The sequence below is a fragment of the Oenanthe melanoleuca genome, chromosome 13, assembly GCF_029582105.1.
Source record: "Oenanthe melanoleuca isolate GR-GAL-2019-014 chromosome 13, OMel1.0, whole genome shotgun sequence".
NCBI classification, from domain to species: domain Eukaryota; kingdom Metazoa; phylum Chordata; class Aves; order Passeriformes; family Muscicapidae; genus Oenanthe; species Oenanthe melanoleuca.
The window spans coordinates 10,606,293-10,631,761 of record NC_079347.1 but is presented as its reverse complement, the minus strand read 5'-3'; the positions used below and the strand labels follow the sequence as shown (position 1 = coordinate 10,631,761).

Sequence of the window (25,469 nt, the reverse complement as noted above, 5' to 3'; positions counted from 1 at the left end):
TGTTTTGCAGGCCTGGCAGTGGTCACAGTTGATGCCTACAAGCACTGGATATTCCACAAGTTGAAGACGGAATACTGACTTGTTTACCTGAAGATAATAGGACTTCGGGGTATTTCCTCAGAGAAAATATAAATTTTAATATAATTTCATAAGCTTTGGAGGTTAGCTTGTCTTGTAGCTTCAGTGATATCAAACTTCTTTAAGTAGGAGCTAGATAGAAAGCTGTTTAGTTTTTGCCAGCGTATGTAAAACAAGACTTTTCTATCTGCATTGTAGATTGTTTGTGGACACTTCCAGATTCTTGTGCTTTCTGCAGTCATTCTGGGGACTGAACTCTCATTGATATTGAAAGAAGTTCCATGAACACAACATGTACAGGAATTTGAGTGTAGAAGCCCACAGCGTGGTTTGGAATAGTGAACTGCTTTTAGTTTGGAGATGACTGGGGGAGATGGGAAGAGCAACTGTACATTAAGGGAACAATTACAGATCTTCCTGATGACATCAATGAGAGATTTGCCTTCAACCTTTCACAGAAGATTTTTTAGCTTTAATTTGGGATATTAAAGGGGTTTTTCAAAAGCACTAAAGGCCAGTGGAAGCTCATTAGCTGCTCCTTATGCCTTTAAAAACCCCTACACCAAAAGTGATAGCTGAGAACATGAAATGGAAGTAAATAAAATGCATTTTCATTGCTGTTTTGAGTTACATAATTGTTGTTTCTTGATTTGTTAGTTGATCTGAATTTAACATGTAATCTTTTTGGTGACCAAGGAAATGGTGAGTAACTGGTAGAGATGCCACATACAGCCACAAAGCCAGTGATGTGTAGGTGCAGTCCCTGAGCAGCCAACAGGTAACAAATCCACTGCCTACAGCCCTGAGGCTTTGTCACCTCTCCTGAGCTTGGTGAACATTTCAGCATTGACCAGTGCAGAGCACAGGCTCCCCCTGACTCTGGGGATAAGCTCAAGGACACCCAGACCCTGGTCACAGATGAGAACTCACATACACCAGACATCACCCTACCTATGTGGAGCACAAAGCACATTCCCACTGTTCTTCAGAATACTGGAGCAAGACCTCCTGCACTAGGTCAGCTTGTACAGGACAGGTTGGACAGTCACATCCCTCTCTCAAGCCCTCTCTGGCAATAGCTGCAGTAAGAGTGGTGATGAAGCAAGAATCTTAACAGAAGTTTGGATCTACTTAGTGCACCCTTCTGTATTCTCTAAGATCAAGGCCACAAAGAGCCATAATATTACTTGATAATTGATAAATATGCTTGATATTATGGTCAGGCTCCTAATTTCACTTAAAACTCCTATGCAGAGCCCAGCAACTTGGTTTGAGCAAAGTATTCCATCCAGACATAATCTATTAAATCAAAAGGGCATAAAAGTGATGGCAATTACATCACTGATCTGATTAGGATTAACCAGTTTCACATATAAAAATCCACAGCTTACTTTTTTAAGTTTGTATGGCTTCAACTTCTACCCATTGGATGAGTGTTTGTATCCTTCTCTGTTCAGTTTTAAAACTTGTTAATACAAAGTATCTCCTCCCTGTAAAGGAATCTGGTTGCTTCTTGATCTTCATTGTAAGCTGAACAGACTCGGCCGTAAGCCATCTTCTTCCTCTTTGAAATATTTTTTATGGCTCTCTGCTGCACAATTGCTGTTTTTTCAACATCTTAAGAAATGTTGAACCGTGGAATAGTTTGCAATTTTAATTGATCCCACAGTGGTATATGCAGATATCAAAATAATAAAGATGTTACTCATTACCCTGCTCTGCATGAGATGTGCATGAGAAGAGATAGTTTAACAAAAGAGACTGAAAAGGTAAAGAAAAATAAGACAAGAAGAGAGTGTAGAGTTAGTTTACAGTTAAAATCATGTAAACCAAGAAGAAATAAAAAGCAAATGAACCCCACAAACCAAGACAATTAAATACTCCAAACTCCCAACTTCTGGGAACCCCAAGAGCAACATTATGTTCTCTGTTGTTTAAGAAGGGGCTTAAGCAGAGCCTTCCCTGTCCTGCAACTCCCTGCACTGAAAGTATTGCCAAGATTTTCTGTTTTGAAATTCTGCAGCAGAGGCTTCCTGGGGAATTTGTGTTCCACAGTAACAAAGTGCTCTCACATCTTCAGGCACAGACCCCAGAGCAGGACCCAGAGGTGCTTCCTCTTGAGGAAAAGTTTCTCTTGATTGTAGAGGAAATAACCACAGGCAGTCAAGGTTGTTCTGTTTAGCCCCAGAGTTGCTGTTTCCGTCACACCCACAGCAGGTAGCAATGGATGGAGCTTGGCTTTGTTTCCTGTGCAGGTTGCAAATCCTTCTGTGTGACCAGACAGTAGACAGCAGCTTCTTCCATTTTTAGGGCTGCATCCTTCTTTTCTTTGTTTTCAGCCAGTTTTTTTCACCCTTTTAATGTGCATATACAATGCAAATATGAAGTTAAGAGCCAAATCAGGACAGGGATTTTGCCCTCCTTCATGCAGTAAGGCACACGAGGCTGGCTCAGTACTGTTAGTTCACACTGCAGCATGAGCAGGGAGCACTGTTCATCCCCAGCTACTCTCATTGGTACCTTTAGCAAATCCTGGTGTTACCACGCAATGGTGTGGGTTTGGGAGCTTTACATTATTTTCCAAGTCCATCAGTATCAGAATCCAGTATAAAAAAAGGTCAATATATTACTGTCAAAAGTTTTTTTTTCCTTTTTTTATACAAAAATTAAAAAGATCAAAATATATCACATTATTTACATATTGTGCTTCATGCTTAGAGATCACTGAAAAAGAACACACAAACAAACATTTTAATCAGAAAAATGCTCCATTAATTACACTTACAAATCTTACTGTTAATACTATAAGGATTGGCATTCAGATTTCTTTTAATATTAACAGTATATTCAAACAAATTACACAGAATTAAAGCCTTTGATACACCAAGGGTCTGCTCACATTCTAACTGAGGGTGTACAACCAGTTAGTGACATGCTGTTAACTCCAGCTGTGTCTTACAGCTGGGTTTATCATTCCACTCAGCTTCAGTGTCATACTCTTGTTGGAGAATGAGGATTCTCCTACAAGTCTGCATCAAATCTTCATCTCCAGGAGGACATGTCTCTCCTCATTCACTTCCAACCCCTGGCTGCTCTGGGTGCACAAGGTGCTGCAAACTACCTGATCACCTGTACCCAGGGTGCTGATCTGAGCACTGAAGCAGTGCACTGGTTGTGAGTTATAATTGCAATGGCAGAAGAGTCTTTGTTAGAAAAGAAATGTTTGGAACTCTGCACAAAGAGACAACACACTGCTAACTTAGCTGGGAGGGTATGGACTCAGTAAGTCACACAAGCATGTGGTGCAGCCTTTCCCTGGGTGGTTCTTAAGCTTCCTTGGCCATAATAAAAGCCCAAGCAAGCCTGTAAAAAGGCATTCTACTGACAGTGTTAACAATGATTTTCATGCTTAGCAAATTTTTGGTGTTCCCAGCACCAGTCTAGAGCTAAGGGGAACAAGACCTGAAGCTGCTGGAATTCTGCTCTCCCAAGGCCTAATGTCATGTCTGCCAGGCCTGTGAGCTGCTGCCTAAAGCATGTGTGGCACTGCAAACAGTCACCATGCAGGGAGCAAAATTACTCAGGACCTGTTCAAGGACATACAATTATTAATGATACTGTACCTTGTGCCAACATCCTGCTACTGGCAGTCCGTCTGGTCCCTGCAAAATTGAATTTACAAATTCAGCTTTCCTGACAGTGTCAGACCCAAAACCTGAAGTTCATTTGTCACAACAATGAAAGGCTTAGCAGCACTGTTAATTACCATGCAAAACCCATTTACTGTATATGCACAAAAATAAATATGCAGGCAATGTAATCCATGTGTCATGCACGACATGAAATTAAATACACCTCAGGGTAAAAAAATATAAAAGTGGAAATCTACACTTTTTTTCCTTTAAACAAAGAAAACGTGTACAAATAAAAAGATTTGAAATCACAGTTCATTAACTTCATAATCTGCTTTATAAGGTAGTGTTTTTTGCAGTCAAACATATATATGGAAAGCATGATGTGGGAATGTATCTTTTGTTAAAATGTGCTTTTCTGTTTGGGGGAGGTGATACACGTATTTTTTTCCTAGATGATATCCTAATTGTGTTAAATTTGATCCTGCAGTACTTAGTTTCTTTAAGAAATCTTGAGTTACTGAATTGAGAATAGGATGAGTTGTGGACTATGCAAAGGGAGTGAAAATATTTGTGTTGTTCCACTGGAGATACAAGAAACATACAAAAATCAGAAAGCCAGAAGAGCTCCCACTGACCAGGAGGAGAACACTGGAAAGGAAGGAGCCCCTTAGAAGAGGAACGAGCTATGTATGACCAGCTCTCTCAAGACACTTCAGAAGAAATTATTTCAGCTGCCTTTCCTGATGCTGGATTTTTTTAAGGCTTTTGGATCTCCAATTACATGAATTTCTGCATGTAGAGCCACAGAGAGCACACAGGCACTGACCCTCAGAGCCACCTCCAGACTCTCTAGGGGGTGGGAAGATGTGGATGCAGCAGAGAGAACTGCTAGTGCAAATACAGGTCAAAATACAATTTAACATTTTTTACTGTAAATGTTAGTCATCACATTTTTTGTATTCTGTATTGATTTTATATGTAAAATAGCCTATGCCCAATAAAACAGATGCAGTGGAGTAAGGTAACCTCTCCAGCTACTCATAGTGTAAGAAGTCATGCTTTCCTGTAACCCTGGTTAAAAAACACATTTTTTTCTGCAGACACGGTCAATATTTTGGTCCATAGCTATTAAAAAAAAAAGAAGGTAAAACATGTACATTTGCCAGAGCTGTCTGGGGATGATGGGTTATGGGGGACAAAGTGCAGAGTAGTTGTTTGACCTAAAACATCCTGACCTGCTGTTAAATTGCACCCTAACACTGATGGTCAGGGGCTTGATTTCTGCCCTGGGCTATTTATCCTTGTGCACTCAGAATACTTATTTTGGCCATCATAAAACTCCACACCTTTCCACCATATTTTACTTGAGTGACTCCAGAATGTCTCTTCATGGCTGTGTGTGGGGCTCATGCTGATGCTCTGGACTGAAAGCCCAGCAAAGCTCCACTGCACCCTGGGCTGCAGAACAAAGTCAACATTTCAACCAGCCTGCAACTAACCAGGAAGATGCACAAGTGCTTTACTGACTGGTCATGTTGTAGTGAATTGGAGGAATCACCTACTGCAGTTTACAATGCCTTCAACAGAGATGGGTCCTGTGTTCTCTGTATAGTTAATATGGGAGATGCTTGGGAAATAGAACATCCCTGGGGAGTAAATATGGAGTTAGAGCAGGCCTGCTGTTAGGAATTGGTTTCTTGGACACATCTGAAAGTAATTTAACTTTTTGAAAGAGAAACAGCTTACTGCCCTTTTGTTTCTCTGAGGACAACTGCAAATCATCTAACACGCAGCATTTTCTATGGTTAAAAAATGAAAATAAAACAATGACCTCTCTTAGCTAGTGGTGCAGAGCTCTTTTGGGGAGCAGAGCACAAACCTTCCTGCACAAACCTTCCACTGGGCTCAACCTGAGCTCTGGGCAGAGCTCTGTGCTGACACAGCAAAACCCTTCTGATGCCCAGAGTGCCAGTGGCCCTGCTCTGCAGGACTGGCTGTTTGTTTGAGGAAAGCTTTTCAAATCCCTGCTGGGAATGGCACTCACGGGGTTGCAGCAGCAAAGGCACAAGGGGAACCAAACTAGGTACTGAAAGAAACCATAACTAATTCTGAGCTTCTGTCACCATAAAGGGACTGCATGGTCTCCCATGACTTACACTCCTTTTCTAAAGTCATTTTAGCTGGGAAGAGGAAGGCACAACACATTGGCATCCTTCCCAAATGCCAGAGTGAAACACCTCGTTCCAGCCCTGCTGCCTTGTGTCCTTCCTCTCCCTGGAGGGGTTTGCTCCTTGGGACAGGGCTTGGCCACAGCACACACACAAGCCATGCAAGAAAGAGCAGATACTGTACCAAAGGGCAGGGCAGGCTCACCCCATCCAGACCTGGCAAACCTGGCTCCCTTTTGCTGCCTGCAATGCTATGATCTCCCTGTTTGGAAAAATAACTGCTTGTTGAGAATGATAAACACAGGAGTTACACAGACAGACACCCATGTTTCAGCACAGGGGGAGGAGGACAGGTCTAGAGCTTCACAGCTCCATTTCTGATGACACAGCAAGTCAGCAGAGTGCTTTTATGGTAGGTAATGCACATGACATGCAGAGTCTGTCATCTGGGAAAGATCTGTACACAAACCAGAGATTCACTTTGTAGAAGTGCAGTTAAAGAAATAAAGCGTAAATCACCTGACATGTCAAGAGAGGAAAAAATTAATTGCAGTTCACATCCAATCTCCAGGCAAAAGAAAGCATATTGACTAAAGGAGCTTATTGCTGGTATAGTGGAACTACACAACAGCCTTGGCTGCCACAGCTGCCCTCAGAGAGCAGGGAAAAGTCACACGTTCAGAGAAGAAATGTTTTTCTGAACTATGCTGGAGCAAACAGGAAAATTAAGCACTCTTAATTAGAGGCCTCTGCACTAAGTTCTAAACAGTTACATTTAAGCAGTTTCAGTTCAATATTTAATACTTCTCATCCCCCAGCTTCAAAAATGCTTCAAAGCATTTCAGGGAAAGGATCTCTATCGTTTTTGTCATTGTATGAAAAACAGTAGTGAAAATGAGGTAAATTTTACCAGGTCAAATAACTTCTTATAAACAACTCTTGGGTTTTTTTGTGGGCTCTCTCTAATGAGTGAGAGGTTCTGGCTTGGGAGATGCAGCTTCCCCAGGCTCAGACTCCTGGGAGGTTTCCTGGAAAGCCACTGGTGTGTGCAGCACAGCAGTGGCCTGGGGTGTGTTGGGAAGGGACAGCTCTGAGCCACAGGCAGACAAACCAGGGAGGTCTCTTCTCCCAGAGGCACTTCTTGGCACTTGAGGGGCTCCAGCTCATTTATCACTTATGCTTGGCAGAACTGGGATGTGCTTCCCCAGGCTCTTCCCTCGCTCAGTTTGCAGGGATGAAGGGATGGAGCTGCCTTGTTTTCAAATCACCTCCCATCCCCTGCACCCAGCTACTCCCTGATTTCAAACATGCTCAGCAGCCAGGCCAGCAGCTTCACACTCTCCTGAAGAACTCCACTGAGGTCCATTGTTCCTGACTACAATGAGAAGGTCTTTACACAAAGATCCTTTATTTTAACTGCTGTGGCTTGCTCCCATCTGGCCAGTGAAGAGCCTTACAGCGAGCAGTGAACTTCCAGCAGTGCAGATAAACCATTACAAAAAGTGAGAAAACAATAACCATCTGCTCTGATTTACTGCAAAAGAGAGAACTCCCAAATCCTCCCTGCTCTTCCCTGGCTGCAGAGCTGTGTGTCCCTGGCAGCCCTGGCAGCTGTGCTTAGGATGAGGGAAATGAAGACATACCACGGGACAAGGCTGATCCAGTCCAGGAGGGCCTGGCTCCCCCTTCTGTCCTTTGGCCCCTTTTCTCCCTGGAATTCCTCGTTCACCCTGTCAGCACAACAGGAAGATATCAGGAGCAAGGGGAAGAAACACCTTTGCTTCATGTCTCACAGCACTTGCAGAGTCCCAGTCCTCACCCAGAGTAAGGACACTGCACTCTGTGACCTCAGCTGAGCAGTAAAATCACTGAAAATCTTCAGTTAAAGCTGGGTGGGAATATTGTAATAAATCATTTTATAACAGACTGAGCAGTTTCTGCTAGAACCCAGGTTGGTATCTGATAGCAGGTGGGAGCAGCAGCTTCCAGGTACTGCCCTGTGTTGAGCTGGGTTCCTGGCTCCACCTGGGTATCCTTTTGTTTAAAGGTCTCTGTAACAAAACCTTTGACTTGGATCCATTTTCAAGGTCTATAAACCTAAACCAGTGATTCTTTGCAACCTGGAGGCTGCTCCATTTCCCCACAATGGTTGGGCTGGGGTGGGGGGCAGGCCTCCAAAAACCCTTCCAAGTGGGTAGAAGTTAAGTGTCTGTCCTGCCCTGTGCTGGGAATGTGCAAATCCCTGGGCTGCACAGGAGGCCTTTGGCAGTGGCTCCCAGGGCAAGCAGCACTGCCTGCCAAAAAGAGCAGCCTGTCCTGCCCCATGAGCACCAATACAGCCATAACCCACTTACCTTCTCCCCTCTTTCACTTCTCTCTCCTTTCTCTCCTCTGAGACCAGGGAAACCCTGTCACCACAATTTTGAGGTGGGAAAAAGGAAAAAGAATAAGATTTTGTAAGTTTAGTGTGTGAATGGTTTAGTTCAACACGAACTGTGCTGCCAGAGCTTCCCTTTCCAACTGAGAATATTTATATTGGATTCAGTGACATGAAAATTTCTAATAGCTGTAATGTTTCTGGGGTGTGGTGAAGCACTCCAGTTTTTCCAAGAAATTGCTGACATATCAAGTCAACAGGAAGAAAGTGTCACTCTTCACCATGTGAGCAGTTCCACTGTGAGTGGAAGTAGCCCAGCAATGGGCCTGAATTCAGCCCTTTCCTACAGCCATCATTCCATGGGCATTGTGTTTAAGGGGGAACAGCCTGCACAATGTTAGCTACATATTTTCCTAACAATCTCAAATTACATGTGTGTTACTTGTGTTTCTACCATGAGTAATTAATGGTTTCCATACTCACATCCAATCCTGGCTCCCCTGGCTTTCCCTGCAGATGTAAAAATAAAAATTAAGATGTGCTGTGTTGAGTTTGATATTGCAGACAAACTTAGATCTGGTTGGTTTAACATGGCAGTGAGAGCACGGGCTCATGCAGGAGCCCCTGGGGCTGGAGGCTGCTCCTTTGCCACCCACCACAGCAGATTTACAGCCCCTATTTTAGGATGGCACCCCAATGTCCCTGCTTCTCTCCCACACCCATGATTACCTTTTCTCCTTTGGTGCCAGGTAAACCAATGAGCCCTGGAGCACCTGGGAGACCCTTAAATTAAAAAAACAAAGCATTGGGATTGTTTCCTGTGAGACAGGTTTCTGTCAACAGCCAGAAATGAAATTTGGGAAAACAACTCACAGCAGGTCCAGTGTCACCTTGGTCCCCCTTCTCACCACTGTCACCTTTTTCTCCCTTTGCACCATCCAAACCCTGCAGAAATGAAATGGATGAGCCAAGGAGACCTGGCAGCTCTGCCCAGGGCAGCCCCCCATGGACCCACCACCTCCTACCCCTTTTCTGGGGTGTTTACACCCACACTACTGTTGATGTTTTGCTCTTGACCACAGCATATAAGAAAATAGCTGAAAATACAGGTTTTAAGCCTTTTGGTTTGGAAACCCTGACTCTTCCCAGCCCTCAGAACTCTGTGCTGGAGGAGGGGTTTGGATTGTAAATGCTTGGAAGGAAAAATTGCTTGTTTTCCAAAATGCCAACTGCTGAACAGTGTAACCAAGGGATGTGTTGTGACAACAGTGACAAAAAACTCAGTCTCCAGAGCTGACAGGCCTTTGTGAGCCTGTAAATAATGCACTGGCAGCTGGGAAACTGGGTGACATTTAATTTATTGACTTACTTTAGGCCCTTGGATTCCTGGAGGACCCTGTGGGAAAGACAGTGGTGCATTTGAAAAAAAATGTAATTTAAAAACATACCCTAAATTTTCCTTCCTAAACCATTTCTTACTCAAATTATGGGCTGACAATGGTCAAATACTTCTTTTCAAGACAGGTGGCAGTTTATTTTGTTCTCCAATATCAAATCAGAGGGCAGGGGAACTGAAAAGGAGCATGCTGTGTAACATGGGACAATAAAGCTCTGCAACACAAGCTTTGGAGAGTGAGAGCCCCCAAAAGCTTTGCTGAAGAAAGTGAGAGGAAGCTCTGGGGGTGGCACTGTGCCAGCACAGCCCTCCACACCTGGGCAGGGCTGAGATACCTCCCAGGCTGTGAATGCCACCTGAAATGCCACCTGCTTTTGAAGCATGGTCTCTCAAAGTAAATCTTGGACTCAGCAGAGGGATGCCAGCCTTCCCAATGTCCTTGACAGCTCCTTCTGGAGCACTGTAGGCACCAAACCCTTTCAATATATCCATCTGAAATGCTCTGTGTGTTCATCACCACCTGCATCCTCTCCCAGTGCAGCTGATGGCAGGAAACATAATGACTTGGGTGAATTTAAGGGAATATAGAACTGTCAGAGTGGGGAACAGATTTTCCACTCCACAAGATTTCATCTTTTTTCCCAAGGAACAACTTGGATTTTTGCAAAATGATCCATAAACTCTGATGCAGTCTCCTAAATCAGGTGCTTTAATTTCTCCATAGACAGATCAGACTGTAGCACTTCCCTGATCTTTTTCCCCAGCTCAAAACAGCCCACAGGGATTAAACAGAACAACCCTTGTCCTTATCTAATCACACACAATAACAAATCAGGAATCCCTTCCAGACTCCTACCATAGGGCCAGGTAATCCAGGGGGTCCAGGCTCAGGTATGATCTGCAGAAGGGAATGGAACAGCATATTAACAAGGCTGGGCAAGAGAGAGGGTAGTTCAGGAGAGAAAACTTCACAAAGCCCAGAATCATGACTTAATTAATTACAACAGCAGTATCCAATATCTCAACCTCCAATAAAAAAATCTAAAGTAACTTTGTAGTGCTAAGTGTGAGAACTGCTCTTCTCTAATGAATAAACCTCATTTAAAACTTGTAGAAAACAGTTGGGTTTTGCTGATGGATATGGGACTGGTGGGTCTATCCTGCACCCCCCAACTTTGCCTGATCCTGTGTCATGAAAGAGACTTTATGTTGCCAAGATCTTACATGATTATTCTGTAGACATGGTGACCCAGTGTCTCCTTTTTCTCCTTTGTCTCCTTTTGGCCCTTCTGCTCCCTGAAAGATAAAAATGTGACACTGATGTGGTGCATCTTCCAGGAAAGCAAAAATGAGAGAAAAATATGTTTGTGTCCCTCTAAACACCAGCCTTGGCTCAAGCAAAGCTCATGGTCATCTCCAGGGGACTTTGAAGAAATATTTTCTGAAGAAATATGATACATTCTGAATAAGATGATTAGAAATGGAAATTCAAAGCTTCCACATCCACCAGCTCCACAGCAAGGGGGTGTGGAGAGGTCATTGCTTCAATCAGCCAACCCAGCCCATTCTGTGCATTTGCAGAAATCAGTGCATTAAAGAACCAAGAGGGACAGGGGCAGACGGAGGGACGTACCGGGGGACCTGCAGAGCCCATTTCTCCTGTCTCTCCTTTCTGCCCCATGATCCCCATGCTGCCCTGGTCACCCTTTGCTCCTTTGGGACCCTGCAAGTTGGGACAAAACAGCATGTTTGAGACAAAACAGCATGTTTAGGAGAAAACTCTTAAAAAACTCCCCACAGCAGCCACTTCTGCCTTTCCGCTGCTTCCCTCCGCATCATGAGCTCATGAGAACATGTTTTAACATTCAGCCTCACAGATGCCAATTTTGAGGGTGCAGCAGAATTTGGCTGGGCTGCAGGAGGGATTGCAGCCATTTGAGGTTGGGAAGGTTTACAAAAAGATTAGAGACAGCATCTGATGAACTGCTTGTGAAAGGAGCCGCTTTAGCTCAGCAGACATGGCCACGAGCAGCATTGGCACACCCAGAGCAGAGCAGGGGCTGCAGGCAAAGGGCCTGGACACAGCTGCTCCCTGATGCTCCCCTCCACAGCAGAGCTCGCTCCTGGCAGGCTGGATTTGCTTTTCACAGGCACACAGCAAATTTCCTTTTCATTTGGCTCCTGGCAAGGCCTCGCTCGATGCAGCCGTGCCTCACTCACCTTTTCACCATCCATCCCAGGTGGACCTGGCAAGCCCAGCTCTCCCTGAAGGGAGACAAAGAAAGGGGAGCCCATGGTAAATTAAATTAAGAATTTATCTTGGGAAAGCATTGTGCAAGGGCATGAGTTATTCACACACAACTGTTGTGGTTATAGGTTTGCCACTGCCAGGATTAGGACTGAGGTCAGTGAGCCACCAGCATCACAAGCTGATGTGAATATTGGCACAGAGACCTCAAAAGGCACCAAAGTCCTGTCCCATCCCCTTCTTTCAAGATATACGTTTTTACAGATTACATTCTTCTTTTTAAGGAACAGCTGGCTGCAGATTACAGACTATTGCTTTTGAAGCAGGAGGACAGCAGGTCCTGGGACACAGTGCTGGGACAGTGAACAGCACACAGGGAGGTGGCAATGGGGGTGGCTCAGCACAGCCATGGGACTGCCAGTCCCCATCACAACTGCTTCTCCCACAGACAAATGAGGAAGTCTCAGAGGAGCTGGGAATTCATCTGTCAGGTGTGGAACTGGGACTGGACTCATTTGTGGGACAGCATCCTCTGGAAGAGGCTGAAGGCCAGACATAGGTCAAAAATTCTGGCTTTTGTGTGAAAGCCACCTTTTTGCAACCAAAGAAAGGGCTAGATGGCACACATAACGTCAAATTCCTCACAGACAGCTTCAACTGCCTTATTTTGGCTTGGGAGACTCACTGAGTCAAGCCATCAGACCGTGTTGCTTGGCAGAGGTCAGGCTCACCTTGGATCCTGGAGTGCCTTGGGGACCCGGTGGCCCTGGGGGACCTGGTGGACCCTGAAACACAGATAAAAAACCAGGCTTGATCATGACTAACATGAACATAGCACACTGTCCTCGTGCTGTGAGAATGAGCAGCTCCAACCAGAGACACTCAGGTGAGCAGAATTGCCCAAACACCAAGATGAGCTCAGCTGACACAGAGTGACTGAGGCTTTTCTGCCATGATGTGGTTAATGCAAACCAGAACACAATGGGAGTGACTGTACAGCTGCAAAGATGTGTTGAGAGGCAAAATGCCTTTAGCTGGAGGTGGGACCCCAAATCTCATGGTCTCTTTTTGCATTCTGCCTGCTCCAGCCAGCCAGGCTGGGAAGCAGCATCCTGCTGACAACAGTGTCAGCCAGCCAGGGAGGTGCAATTAAAGGGGGAAAAAAGGAGTTTGTGTGAGCACAAACAGCAGGAAAACCTTGCATGCTTAAAGAAGTTATTTTTTCCTGGGCGCTGCAGGATATAAAGACCAAAAACCACCTTGAGATGAACAAGTATTTTCCAACTTGCAAATTATTTCAAGCAGCAAAATTTGTGGTCTTGCTCAGATGAAAACCAAACCAGTATCATATCCTGGAGCACCTTTCCCCATGGCTGCACACCCAAATGCTGTCACACTTAGTCACACTGGAAGCCTTTCCAGAGCTTGTCCATCAGATAGGTCAGTGCACAAACACTGCAAACAGCGAATAAGCAGGAAAACAGCAAAGTTAGTGATGTTCAATGACATGTCCCTCGGCAGTCTCTGCATGCAGAACATGGGACAGGGTCTGGGTCCAGCAGATGAAGCCTCCAGACATTTGGTGGAGCCTCTCCAACCACGGCACTCCACAAACTCCACTCCCAAAGCTGCGTGCCACGCGGACATCTGGCAAACGGAAATTACCAGCACTTTGTGTATCCCTGCAGCCTGTTATAAAACAATTAGGATGGGTCTCAAATATGTCTGTAATTAAATATTTATTCTATTAATCTTATTTCATCCTGATGAGAAGGTCAGGGCACTGTTCAGCTGGGCAGGTTAAGGCCTGGGTGTCGTTCCCCTTCCTCCCACATCCCAGCTGCTGCCATCGAGCTCTGCCATCACTTTTGCTGCTGCACCCTAAATATCCTCAGCCCCCGGGTGCAATCAGCTCTTTCTTCCCTCCCAACCAGCTCTGTGCCAAGACAGAAATCTCAGGAGGTGACATGGGACAAGGGTGGACACATCACAGAGGCAGAGCTCGGCAGATTTCAGCCCTTTTCCAGAACTGCAGGGCACAGCTTGGAGCAGGGCTTACCTTGAGCGCATCCAGGATTCGGCCGTCGTAGTCGATCACCACCGTGTCTCCCTGCTCCCCTTTCAGCCCAGGGGGACCCTGCAGCCAGGGATGGATCCTATTTAATGTTACAGCACGGAGAGGTGGCTGCTATGAAAGCAAAGACCTGACATGCAGTGTTTGGGGGTTATCACCTTACAAACACCATGGATTTAACCAGTCCTTAGTCTGACAGCTGGAGCTGTCCAACCTCAAGAGGCCATCAATTTGTGTAATGGAGAAAAGCATAAAAATCCTCACTTGATTACTCTTATTCCCTCTTGCAAAAAATAGGGTCACAGCATGGTCACAAGGATAAGAAAATTGGACTTGACTGGTTTGCCATGTCAGCATTCAGTACCTGTGCTATCATTTGTTTAAACATGCACTGTCTCTATTTTCTGACACTGAACTGATCCTGAAGCAATTCATCCACATACTAAGCAGAAAGAGGTGGTGGGGAACAGCTAAAGTTGAGACAAATACACAGCTCCAAACTGAAATCCTGAACATCCATACCCGGGGTCCAATGGAGCCAATTCCTCCCTTCTCACCAGGTTCACCCTGAAATTCAAAAATCACATTTTTTTTCAATGAGATCAAGGAAAATATAAAATATTTATCCTAAAAATACTGTACCCACCCTTAGAGATATGCTTTAGATTAAGAAAAATTATGACACCAACAAGGGACTGTCTCTGCTAGCAGAAAACAGATTTGACCTGAGAGTGAGCAAGAGAAGTAAGAGGCAGTGCCATTGCAGGGGGAGTGGAGTGGCCAGTTCAGGGCTGAGCTCCCTGTATGGGCTGTGCTGCTCTCCAGCTCCTCTGCTCTGAGTGTGCTGAGCTCCATCTCTTTGTGCTGGTTCCACATGGCTCCCTTTGCTTCAGGCTGAGTTTTGCATGTGGAAAGTTTCAGCCAAGATGTTTAAACCATTTTCAAGGGTCAGTTTAAGGAAAAGTTCTGTGCCAAATTGTTCCTTTTTTCCTTCCTCTTTTTATTTTTTTATTTTTTCCCCCCTCCCCTCCTATTCATGATTTATTTTTTTTTTTTTAATTGGACAGTTTTAAAAAGTCATAGTACTCTTACAGCAATGAACTGAAATTCTGTTCAGGATTCAAAAGATGTCTCCTCACCACCACTTAACAAACCCAAACTGTCTGATTGTATCTCCAGCAGCTTTGGAGGTCAGGAGGACAGGACAGCTCACAAGTGCCTGGGGCTCTGAAGCAATTCCACAGCCATCAATAACATGGGATCAAAATGTGATCAGAGTTCTATTGTTTTTGAGGAAAAAGGCAATTCAGTGGAAAGTGTGCAAGTAGATGACTTATAAATTCTTATACTGATCTCTGCTTGAACCCAGCTTTCATCAAATCACCAGGAATAGTCAAAACACTCTTAATATCACTCCTTTTGTGTCAGTTTTGGCCCTTTATGAGGCTTTTAGGAGGCAAAGGCCCAAAACACCTCCTCACCTGGAAGCCTCTGCCTCAGCAATGCTGTGGCCAGAGTTCCAGCTGTCCCTTACCTTTAGTCCTGGGAAGCCATCTGTGCCATTCTCTCCCTTTGGACCCACACTTCCTTTTTCTCCCTGAAAACAAAGCCACTTAGACAAATGCTATACAGGGAGGATGGAAAACAGATTTATCCAGGTTATCATTTTCTTGATTTTTCTTCATTTTACATACACGAGGGAGCAGAGCTCTGCTTTCAGCTGTAAAACACATCACCTGGTCCAGGTGCAAATGGGGAGTTTTTGAGATAAAAATGAAGCTTTCAGATTCAGCAGTTTGGCTGTGTGTAGTGTGTTTAGTCATGAAGCTGGCCCCAAAACCACAGCAGAGAATAATAAATTCTCAATGTTTTGTGTTGGAAGGGGTCTTGAAGATCACCCAGTACCAACCCCCTGCCCTGGGCAGGGACACCTTTCACTCTCCCAGGTTGCTCCAAGCCCTGTCCAACCTGACTGTGGGCACTTCCAGGGATGGGGCAGCCACAGCTGCTCTGTGCCAGGGCCTCACCACCCTCACAGCTCCCTGATCTTTTCCACAGCATAGAAGAAATACTTCACATCCTACCCCAGCTGTGATATGGTGCCAAAACCAGACAGCACGAGCTGCCCAACTCCTGCATTAGATGGACACAGAGCAGAACTCACCTTAGGGCCCACCAGTCCTGGCTCCCCAGGGATCCCATCATCACCCTGGTGGAATAAAACACAAAAAGTGAAATACACAGACCTTGTACACACTTACTAGGTTCCAACATAACAGGAGGCTGCAGCCCTGCCTCTGCCTTCCTGCTCCTGAGAAGGAGGGTGGGCATCTTCCAGAACTTGCTTACAGAAGGCCCTGGCAAAGGTCTTCTCCCATGTTCAACAGAAACTAAATAATAAATTCCTTAAGGCCTTTTGGGTTCCAAAGACCTCCTGTAAGCTGCCATGGACTTCATCACAAGGCACCCACACCCTCTGCCAGGAGGAGATTTTCTGCTTTTGCTTGTGCTTTGTTGCTCTCCTGGAGTAACACTACTTATGGGTGCTGAAGGGAATAGTTTTACCAGTCGGTTATGAAATGTTTAAGCCAAATTCTGGCCTGAAAAATACCCATGGCCACCCCTGTTTTGGGCCAAATCAATAAGAGGGTAAGGCTGGGCCCTGTCAGTGCTCTGATTTCTCTTAAAGGCAGTGATTTATCCCCTTCCTGACAGCACCACTGGGAGAAAACGTGGAGAACTTGGACATGTGAACCTCTCCCAATCCTCAATGCCACACACAAGCAGCATTGCTGGCCCTCAAGTGGACATTTCCCCTGGGACTCAGTGCTGCATGGTGATGGCCATCCCAGGAATTTCAAACCCATCCTAGGGCCCCTGGGCAGAGAACATCCTCCAGGCACCTCTTGGATCATTGAATTTCTGGAGAGAAAGGGCCCAAGACCTACTGCTTTGCTTGGCATTTGCTGTTTTATTCTTTGTCTATTGGGCAGATGTGGCTGCAGCCTCTGGCTTGCTGGTGGAAATGAAAGCCAGGCTGCAGGCACAGCCATGCCCTGCTCCAGGATGGCATGGGAGGGAAAACGAGGGAACACAGGGAAGGGTTGGTGTGGACTGCCATGAGCACAGCTTCTACACCAGTCTTTGGCAATTGTTTCCCTAGCCAAGCACAGAGCAAAGCAAAGAAAAAAAAAATTAAAACTAGTAATTTAAAAAAAAAATAAAAAAAAAAAAATCACCATTTTACCTTTTTCCCTTGGACACCAGGTTCACCCTTCAACATCAACCAAAGAGAAAGAAATTTAGGGACGTAAAGAAAATAAGACCAATTATGTTGATAATCAAAATTAATTGTAAAAAGTATTCATAAAATTACAATACTTGGCTTATGCTGATCATATTTATCCTCCCCAAATGGAAGAAAGCACGTTCTCACAGGACAGCAGATTCCAGTCCCCTGTGGCTCCCTCCACCCCCATTTCCAGGTTTGAGCATGGGTAGTGGATGTGATATTGAGGAAGTGACACATTCAGACATTTACATCCCCAGTCAATGCCTTGGAATTTTATTCCTTTTGCTCTGTCCAGTCTCTGTTCTAGGTCAGTCTTTCCAAGCATCATCTGATATATATTGATAGGTTCAAGTTCACAGCAAAATGCTTATTTTTATCCCTAACCCTCTTATGCAGCATTATTTTAAGAATTCATGTTAAAATTAGGCAGATTATTACCCACCTTTGGTCCTGGAGGTCCTCTGGCACCCTGTTGAATATAAGAGTGATTGGTTTACTTGTTTGAAAACAGAGTAAAACAGGACAAAAACATTTCTAAGAGTATTTTAATTCCAAGAAAAAAAGTTACACAATGTCAGCTTCTCATCTTCTCTTAAAAATAGATCTGTATTTGTACTCTGTGCTCCCAGTAAATAATGTCCTTTTAAGGTTCATGTATTTTATATATAATAAGCACCTTTTTATCCAGTGTAAACCTTAGCAATTTGGAGTTACAATGCCAGGCTGCTTCAGAGGGGCAGGAGTCAGGATGTGGGAGCACCACATCCCTCTAGAAGAGCCAAGGGGACACAAAAAGTGTCCCCTCTTCTCCCCAGGGCACAGGTTGCCCTGGGCAAACATCCATTTTAGGGCACCTATAATTCCATGAGGGGTTTTTGTCCTTCATAAGCAACAACACAAACCCACTTGCTGCAGTGAGCTGAAGGGTGATGTGCAGTGGGGGTGAGGGGCACACACACTGAAGCTTCTGGGCAATACTGACCATGACTCCATCCTCTCCTGGCTCGCCTTTGAAACCCTGCAAAAAAATAAAAAGACCAACATTGAAACTATTACCTCTCATTCTCCAAAATGCTCAGCAATAATTAGAATGTTCCCCTGCGTTTTGCTTTCACACATTTTTTTATTAAATAAATTGCCAGTGGTTTTCAGGTTTGCAACAGGTCATCCAAAGGTTATGAACTGGGGAAGAGATCTCCTGGCTCTGAGAGTCACACCAGCACCTGAAAATACACACCCAGGTCCAGCTCTTTGCTCCCAGACTTGGGTGGAAGATGGAGATGGAAGGTCCCCTCCTGCTCCCTTGCCCCACACCCCAAGGCTTTGCTCTGTGAGCTGCCTTTGGGGCCCAGCTGTGGCTCAGGCTGGGCACTCAGGGGCTGTGGTGGCAGCCCTGGGGAAGGGCTCACCCTTCACCCTCCTGTCCCCTGGGGTGGGCAGTGCCTGATCTGTGCTCGCTGCGCATCTCCCGTCCTTACAGGGGGGCCTGGAGGTCCTCGTGGGCCATCCTTTCCCGTGTCACCAGGAGGCCCCCGGGCACCTGGGGGTCCTGGCGGACCAGGGGGGCCCGTGGCTCCATCTCGGCCTTGATCACCCTGGAAGAAGTTCACACAGACATGGTGAGATGAAGTGTTGGCAAGGGGTGGCCTCAGGGTGTCCACGACACATGCACTGCCTCCCTGGGCCACCCTGGCCTCTGCTGTCCCAGAAGAACTCAACTGCAGCTTCCAGCTGGGAAAGCTGAAAGTGAGCTCATGGCCAATTTATGCCATTTGGATCTGGTTCCTCAACCAGGATTGTGCTCAAAGCCTTCCAAAGAGATTTAATCCACTTAAGCCTTTACTAGTGACCGTCTGCAGGGAATCTACCAACCCAAGAGCACCCAGAACAGCCCAGGCTCACAACATGCTGGCAGTAGCATGCACACACTGCATGGCTCAGTGCACCATGCCAGGAAACCACACAAAAAACTGGCAGGGCTTAATCTCATCCCTTACAGACAGCCAAGGTCACATGTGAACATCCTGAGCTGCTCACACCCCGCGGGTTTTGGGTGCAGAGAACACGCTGCGTCCCTCTGGCTGTGCAGGTTTGGTGGGTGCCATTCCCAAGGGGAGCATCCCAAGGGGCTCCAGGCTGGGAGTCAGCTCTGGCCCCCAGCAGCCAGCCCAGCCCAGCCCTGGGGCCAGGGCCCAGCCCATCCATGGGCTGCACAATGGCAAAGCCTCACGGAAAGGCCACCTCGTAAATCTTTTAGCAACATCTGGGAGAGTCACCACCAGGCAGTCAGAGGGCTGTGTTTAATATGCAGTCCACCCTCAAATCAGGGACAAGTGTGGGATTTTTCACAAGTCCTTAAGTGACTTAGCAGCAAAAGTCCCATGGTCTTTCAACAAGATCTGGGCTCCTAAATCACTTGCATCCTTTTTTAAAAAAACGAATTGCAAATGCTGAACACTGCAACCAATTATGTCAAGTTGAGTCTCCCACTGAATTTTTCCTAATTACAATGTCCCATTTAGAGTTCAAGGACTTAGATCGCTCTAGTGTTAATGCATTTTATTTTACAATACCAACACTGTTTATATCAAATTTATAGGACTTTGCTGCTTGATTCTCAAATCTCACAAAGAACCAAATGTTAAAACACATTAGTTTTATGACCCTCGACTTTGACAATGCCTGCCCTCTGAATTCCAATGGGATTTCAGTCAAACATGCTCCCAACAAGCATCTCTAAATACAGCCATGGTTGTGGCAATTTAAAATAGCAACAGTACACTGTCAGCCAGAAAGAAAAAGCAAAAGCAGCTCACACAATCACAGCAAACCAGTGGCAGCAGATTTGGTGTCTACCTTGAGCACTCTCCGGCTATAGACAAGCTGATCATTAGCCAGAAATCCATGATTGAGGTGGGGAAAAACCATCTATGTCCAGGGAAAGTGGGAGCAGAAGAAGAAAGAGCAGCAGTTTAAGGTGAAAGCACAGAAGAGCGAGTTTTAAAGGCTGTAGCACTATATATATATTTTTTTTTTTTTAAATAATTGGTTGATACATTAGTAAGTAATAGCCTAGGTAACCAACACTGGGGTTTAAGGTTCTGGGTATGCTGGATCTTTGTAACAGGACACAGACTGAGGGAAACAAGTATTTTTTCTCTACTTCACTGTACAATAGGACATTCAAAGCAGCTGGGGCAAGGATTTCCCTACTGCAGAATAAAGAGTATTATTCCAGTAAACCCCATAGGGGATGATATATCCCAGCATTTCCCTGAGACCAAATACTGTATTTGTTTTCAGAGGCTCAAATGAATACTGATGTATTCCCAGCCTGCAAATTACAGATAAATCTCCCAGATTTATATGATTCAAAAACAATGTATTTAGACTGTGTCAGTAGTCATTGCTATTGTGTTTTAGCCTTTCCACTCATCTATCTAGGGAGAAGCAGTAAGACATTTCCTTTTTCAGGACACCACGTGCATCTCCCTTTCCCCCATCCACCCACCCATCCCTGTACACATCCACAGGAGAATCAAGAGGGTGGAGTGAAGCCACAAGGAGCCCTGTGGGAGCACACAGCAAAGCCTCCATGAGGATTTTTGGAAGTTTCTGGGGAACAAACCTCTTTTCCAAATTGCCAAAGGGCTTTTAAACCTTGCACACCAATAACATATAAACCCAAACCTCAGTTTTGGGGGGAATAGGGCCCCACCTCAAAAGAGAAAAGGCCACCTCCTGCCCAGCCTCCCAGCATGGATGTTTTTAGACTATCATATCGAGAAGAGAAGGGAAAAGTAAAGTCAGATAGAAAAAACTAATCAAGCCCAGAAAATAAACCCCTGCCAATAATTTTTTTCAAGATGTGGAGAGGGGCTTTAAGCTCAACACTCAGTAAAACACAGCTACTTCTGGGAAGAACAGCATTGAAATGCTGAGAAATTGAAATTAATGAGGACACAGAACCCTTGCACGTGGCCAGGTCCTCCAAATACAACAGAAACCACCAAAAAGACTCTACTGAGAGCAAAGGGGTTTGTGGTAGACAGAAGGGACACAGTTCTGTGGCTCATTATGTGTATAAAGTACACAAGAGCATAAAGTGGGATTTTCATAAAAGCCCACAGAGCAAAACAGGAACTGAATTTTTTTTCTTGTCCCTCAGACTGGTGAGCATCATCCAAACAAGCACGTTCCAAGCCCAGCCCTATCAGTTTTACTGTAAAATAACAATTTGCATTTGCTCCGAGGCCAAACGCACCATATCCCACCAAATCCAGCCATCACATGTTTAATTTTAAACAGCCCCTGTTACAGATGGGCCCATGAGAGGTGAACAGCCCTGAGGAGTATTAGAGAGACACCATCTCTGGTTCAAGAAACATCCAGGCTGTAGAGAGCCAGCTTCCAGGAGAGAGGTTAAGTGTGATGGAGTAACATATTCCTGCTCCACAATTCCCAAAGCATCTGGTTGCAAGGCACTGGGCTAACAGGCCATTGGGTCTGACCCCATGTAGCAATAGAATATTGGAGCACAGAAACCTTGAACACTGCTGATTTCCAGCTTTAGAGCCCTTGATGTAGCCATTTCAACATAACACTCCAAAGTAAGCAAATAACAAAATAAGAGTATCCATAGATGTCTGTTGACTGCCACAGAGAGCTCTGCAGGATGCTTCCTGTGCTGAGTTTTTATCTGCAGTGCAAGCTTGGCAAGCAGTTAAAATTTTGCAGAAAATAAGGGAGAAAAACTCCTTTTGTGTCTGCACTGAGCTGCAGAGCTGGCTCAGTCACGCCAGTGTTTGGCCCCCAGCAGAGACAGATACAGGAGATGCTGGAGCCACCTCCATCAGCACTGGCATGGGCAGGCACATGCCACATGGGCCACTGCAGACAGAGCATTTCTCTCACCAGCTGAAGCTCATTTTCTCCCTCTGGAGAGCAAAGCTGGTGCTGCTGCCACAGGCGCTGAGCATCCGCTGGCCCAGATGTGCAGAGATTCCTCAACCCCATCACTTGTCTGACATCTCTTCTGTCAGTAAGAACAAGATCACCCAGCTAAGTTCATAAATCCAGAGCAGTTGGCCCAGTGCCACCTCAGGGAGCAAGTCAGGCTTATAAAACCAGTCCTTTCCAGGGGGGCAGCAATGCATTTGATTGTGACAGAGAAGCACAGGCACAACTAGCAGGGCACAGCTGTCCCAACCTTGGCAGCATCCTGCTTCAATTCCCTCTATCCTCCCAAGAGCAGAGGGGACCTGCTATTGATTTCTCCCTGTAAATACACTTCCATGCATTCTGTCAGTACATTTGGGCACATTTATTCCCCATCCTGAGCAGGTGAGGCTGCACAGCATCCTCTCTCACGCTGCTTGCAACAAGGAGAATTCAGTGATGAAGACAATCCAAGGTGATCTCTTTCCTCAGCTTTCTAAAGTCACCCTCCAGCATCTGCCACCAGTATCAGTATTACACACTCCCACGTGTAATAATCTCTATTTTTGTCCATGCTGGTGGCAGGTGTTTATTACAGAAAGAGAAGCAGTGCAAACACGAACATATTCAGTAGCTAATCCCTAATTGCCATCACCTCACTCCCACCACACACAATCACCCCAAAGCCACCCCAAGGATTATTTTCTTTCAATCCATCATCCCTAATGATAGTATTCACTGTATCTATCCTCATTCCACTGCCCATGAGCATGACCATTTACAAGGAAGAGGGCACTGGACATAGTCCTAGTTATTTATCTTCCCATTGATGCAGTGAGTTGCACTGACACATCTTTCAAAATCAGCTAAACAAAGCCACCACTGAAACTTGAGGAATAAGATAGATTAAATTCAGAAATAAAAAGTAATCTAGACCAGATGATATTAAAAAGTTTTGCCTCCTATTCACAACCCTGAGTGTCTGGAGACATAAAGGGAGCTATTTTCAAAGTCAGGCACCTGTTTTTATGTCTGCTAGTGCATGGTTCTCCCAGGCTTTTCTCTCTCTCTTTTCTCCCAAATTGTTTCTGAGCCTTTTCCTCACTGCTCTGCAAAAAGTCATAAATAAATCAAGAACTGAAGCAAAATCTGGACAAATGCAGATCAGGACAAAATATGCCCCAAAACCCAGCACTTTTTCTTTTTTGTTGTTAGATGAAAACAAAGGACAAGTGTTACCTTGAGATCTGGTACCTGCCTGCAAGTCCAGACAGAGCCTGTCCCAGAGCATCTCCTGCAGCAGGAGGTGAGTTCCACAGCACCAGGCAGCACAGAGCCTTGGGAGCCTGAGCAGCACCTCCTCTGGCATTCCTGAGTCTCCAGCCCCAAAGTCACCCACTGCCCTGGCCAAGAAGTGAAAACTCATGTCCCTGTGCTGCTGAATCACCTCTTAAAGCCTGTTCTGAGAACGTGGGTGGGCTCTTAGACAACGTGAGACCTTACACTGAGCCCCTCCTTCACCACACAGGCCATAAATCTATCACAAAAATTTTAGGGGCTCTCTGAGCCCCAGGGTGACATTTCCAAACACACCCAAGGCAGTTGGGAGCTGCTTCACAATATGACACCAACTTCATAAAGTGATTTTACAACCTCCAGGGGAAAGGAAAAAAATGTCTCTGAGACATCTCTACTCAACATTAACCACTGAGGTCCTGGTTATGTTTCCAGCAATGACATCTAACCCAGGTCAGACAATCCTCCAGTGCCAGCTCCAAATCTGGCCTCCTACAGTGACCAGTACACCAGGACTCCAACACATCCCCACAATGGAGTTTCCAGCAGGTGCCCATAACCCACAGAGAGCCACACCTCAGAAATACTTCTGCAACAGAGTCCACATCCCACGGTGAAACCTCCCATCTCATCCCCAACATGGGCCACATCCCCCTTGTGTCTCGTGGAAACTTGTCCTGATTTACTCCTGTAAATCTCAACTTCATGCAGCTCCATGAGAGGAAATTTCATGAAATTCCATTAATTTCTGTATGCTATAGCCAAAAGAGTTTTCCCTCATCATACAGTTACTTGAAACCCTTTATTTTCAAAGGCAGCCTGGATATCACCTGGATGTCATCCTGCTCCCATTTGGGGAGCTCAGGAATGTTCCATCCTGCACAACTCTGTGCTGGGCCTCTTCTTGGGACACCTGATCCTACTCCCACATACTGGTGCTCTAATGCCAACAAATAACTGGAGCACAGCCTCAAGAGAAGCTTCAAGAGAAACATGGAGCCTGTCTCTGACACTGGAAGGGATGAGAAAGTTCGGTAGAAGCAAAACCCTTCATGAGGTACCCAAAGATCTTTGACTCTTTTTTCCTCATGGCCAAAGTTAGGAAAACCACCACTACAAAGAGCTCCAAAGGCAAAATTAAAGATTTCCACAGCTGTTACCATACTGTTTGCAGCAAGGCTGCACAAAGCTTTGTTTTGTGCAGTGGCTAAACCAACCAGATTTTAGAATAATTCAGTGTGCTGTGTCACTACTTACCCTTGGGCCAATGTCTCCTGCTTCCCCCTGAAAATCAGGAAAAACAGCAAAGGGTCAGAGTTCAAATCTCAGCCCTGAAGGACTGAGCACAGGATCAGCTGGACATGGGTACAGCACACAAGGGAAGTGGCTAGAGCCCTATTGCTTAATGTATTTAAAATGAGGGAGGAGAAGGTTTCAAGACAACACAATAGGGAAAAATTCTGCCCTGGCAGGCAATGAAACAGATAATAAATCAGAAATAGCAGTTTGTTTCCAACTCTAAGGCTCTCCTAGCAACTGCTTATGTCCTTCACATGTGAAAATTAAATTCACTTTCAGTAATGACCTTCTTTGGCTCCTCTGATTGCACGGGTGTCATGCAAACAGAGCGATGGAGCCCAGATCTCTTGAAGGAATGAAGAAATTTATGTCACTCTCATCACCCTTAGTGGCTCACCAGAACCCTGTAGCATGGATGAGCTTTAAGACCACACTTGTTCCCTCCACTTTTTTGCAAGCCCTTCCTGTCCTCACCTTCCTGGAGCTTTTGCAAGAGCAATGAGAGAACCCACTGCCACAGCTCCATATCCCAACAAAACACAGCTGGGTTATTGGAGCAATCTGAACTTGAAAGAATTACAGCAACAGGCTGTAATACAGGAGCTGCTTCCCCAAAATCCATACATTAATGCAGCCTTTACCTTTTCCCCTTTTGGTCCTGGAGGTCC

At 45.4% G+C, this 25,469-nt stretch overlaps 2 protein-coding genes across 3 annotated transcripts in view; one reads left to right on the top strand and one right to left on the bottom strand.

Moving 5' to 3' along the window:
- HNRNPAB (heterogeneous nuclear ribonucleoprotein A/B) overlaps positions 1–4,727 on the top strand; it is a 28,407-nt gene extending 23,680 nt beyond the window's left edge. For both annotated transcript variants that reach the window (XM_056502408.1, XM_056502405.1), the window contains one exon: positions 11–4,727. The gene's annotated coding sequence lies outside the window, so the exon portion shown is untranslated. The remainder of the gene's footprint in view (positions 1–10) is intronic.
- The window catches only part of COL23A1 (collagen type XXIII alpha 1 chain), a 172,167-nt gene continuing 150,384 nt past the window's right edge, over positions 3,687–25,469 (bottom strand). Inside the window, exons 7-31 of the mRNA XM_056502404.1 lie at positions 25,443–25,469; positions 24,760–24,786; positions 20,125–20,196; positions 18,747–18,863; positions 18,251–18,286; positions 17,711–17,737; positions 17,224–17,250; positions 16,141–16,185; positions 15,511–15,573; positions 14,499–14,543; positions 13,962–14,039; positions 13,568–13,591; positions 12,634–12,687; positions 11,875–11,919; positions 11,288–11,377; positions 10,879–10,950; positions 10,511–10,552; positions 9,628–9,654; positions 9,132–9,203; positions 8,988–9,041; positions 8,742–8,768; positions 8,236–8,289; positions 7,525–7,611; positions 6,066–6,143; positions 3,687–3,740 (exon numbers count right to left, since the gene is read on the bottom strand). Coding sequence (XP_056358379.1) covers positions 3,687–3,740; positions 6,066–6,143; positions 7,525–7,611; positions 8,236–8,289; positions 8,742–8,768; positions 8,988–9,041; positions 9,132–9,203; positions 9,628–9,654; positions 10,511–10,552; positions 10,879–10,950; positions 11,288–11,377; positions 11,875–11,919; positions 12,634–12,687; positions 13,568–13,591; positions 13,962–14,039; positions 14,499–14,543; positions 15,511–15,573; positions 16,141–16,185; positions 17,224–17,250; positions 17,711–17,737; positions 18,251–18,286; positions 18,747–18,863; positions 20,125–20,196; positions 24,760–24,786; positions 25,443–25,469 — 1,344 coding nt within the window. The remainder of the gene's footprint in view (positions 3,741–6,065; positions 6,144–7,524; positions 7,612–8,235; positions 8,290–8,741; positions 8,769–8,987; positions 9,042–9,131; positions 9,204–9,627; positions 9,655–10,510; positions 10,553–10,878; positions 10,951–11,287; positions 11,378–11,874; positions 11,920–12,633; positions 12,688–13,567; positions 13,592–13,961; positions 14,040–14,498; positions 14,544–15,510; positions 15,574–16,140; positions 16,186–17,223; positions 17,251–17,710; positions 17,738–18,250; positions 18,287–18,746; positions 18,864–20,124; positions 20,197–24,759; positions 24,787–25,442) is intronic.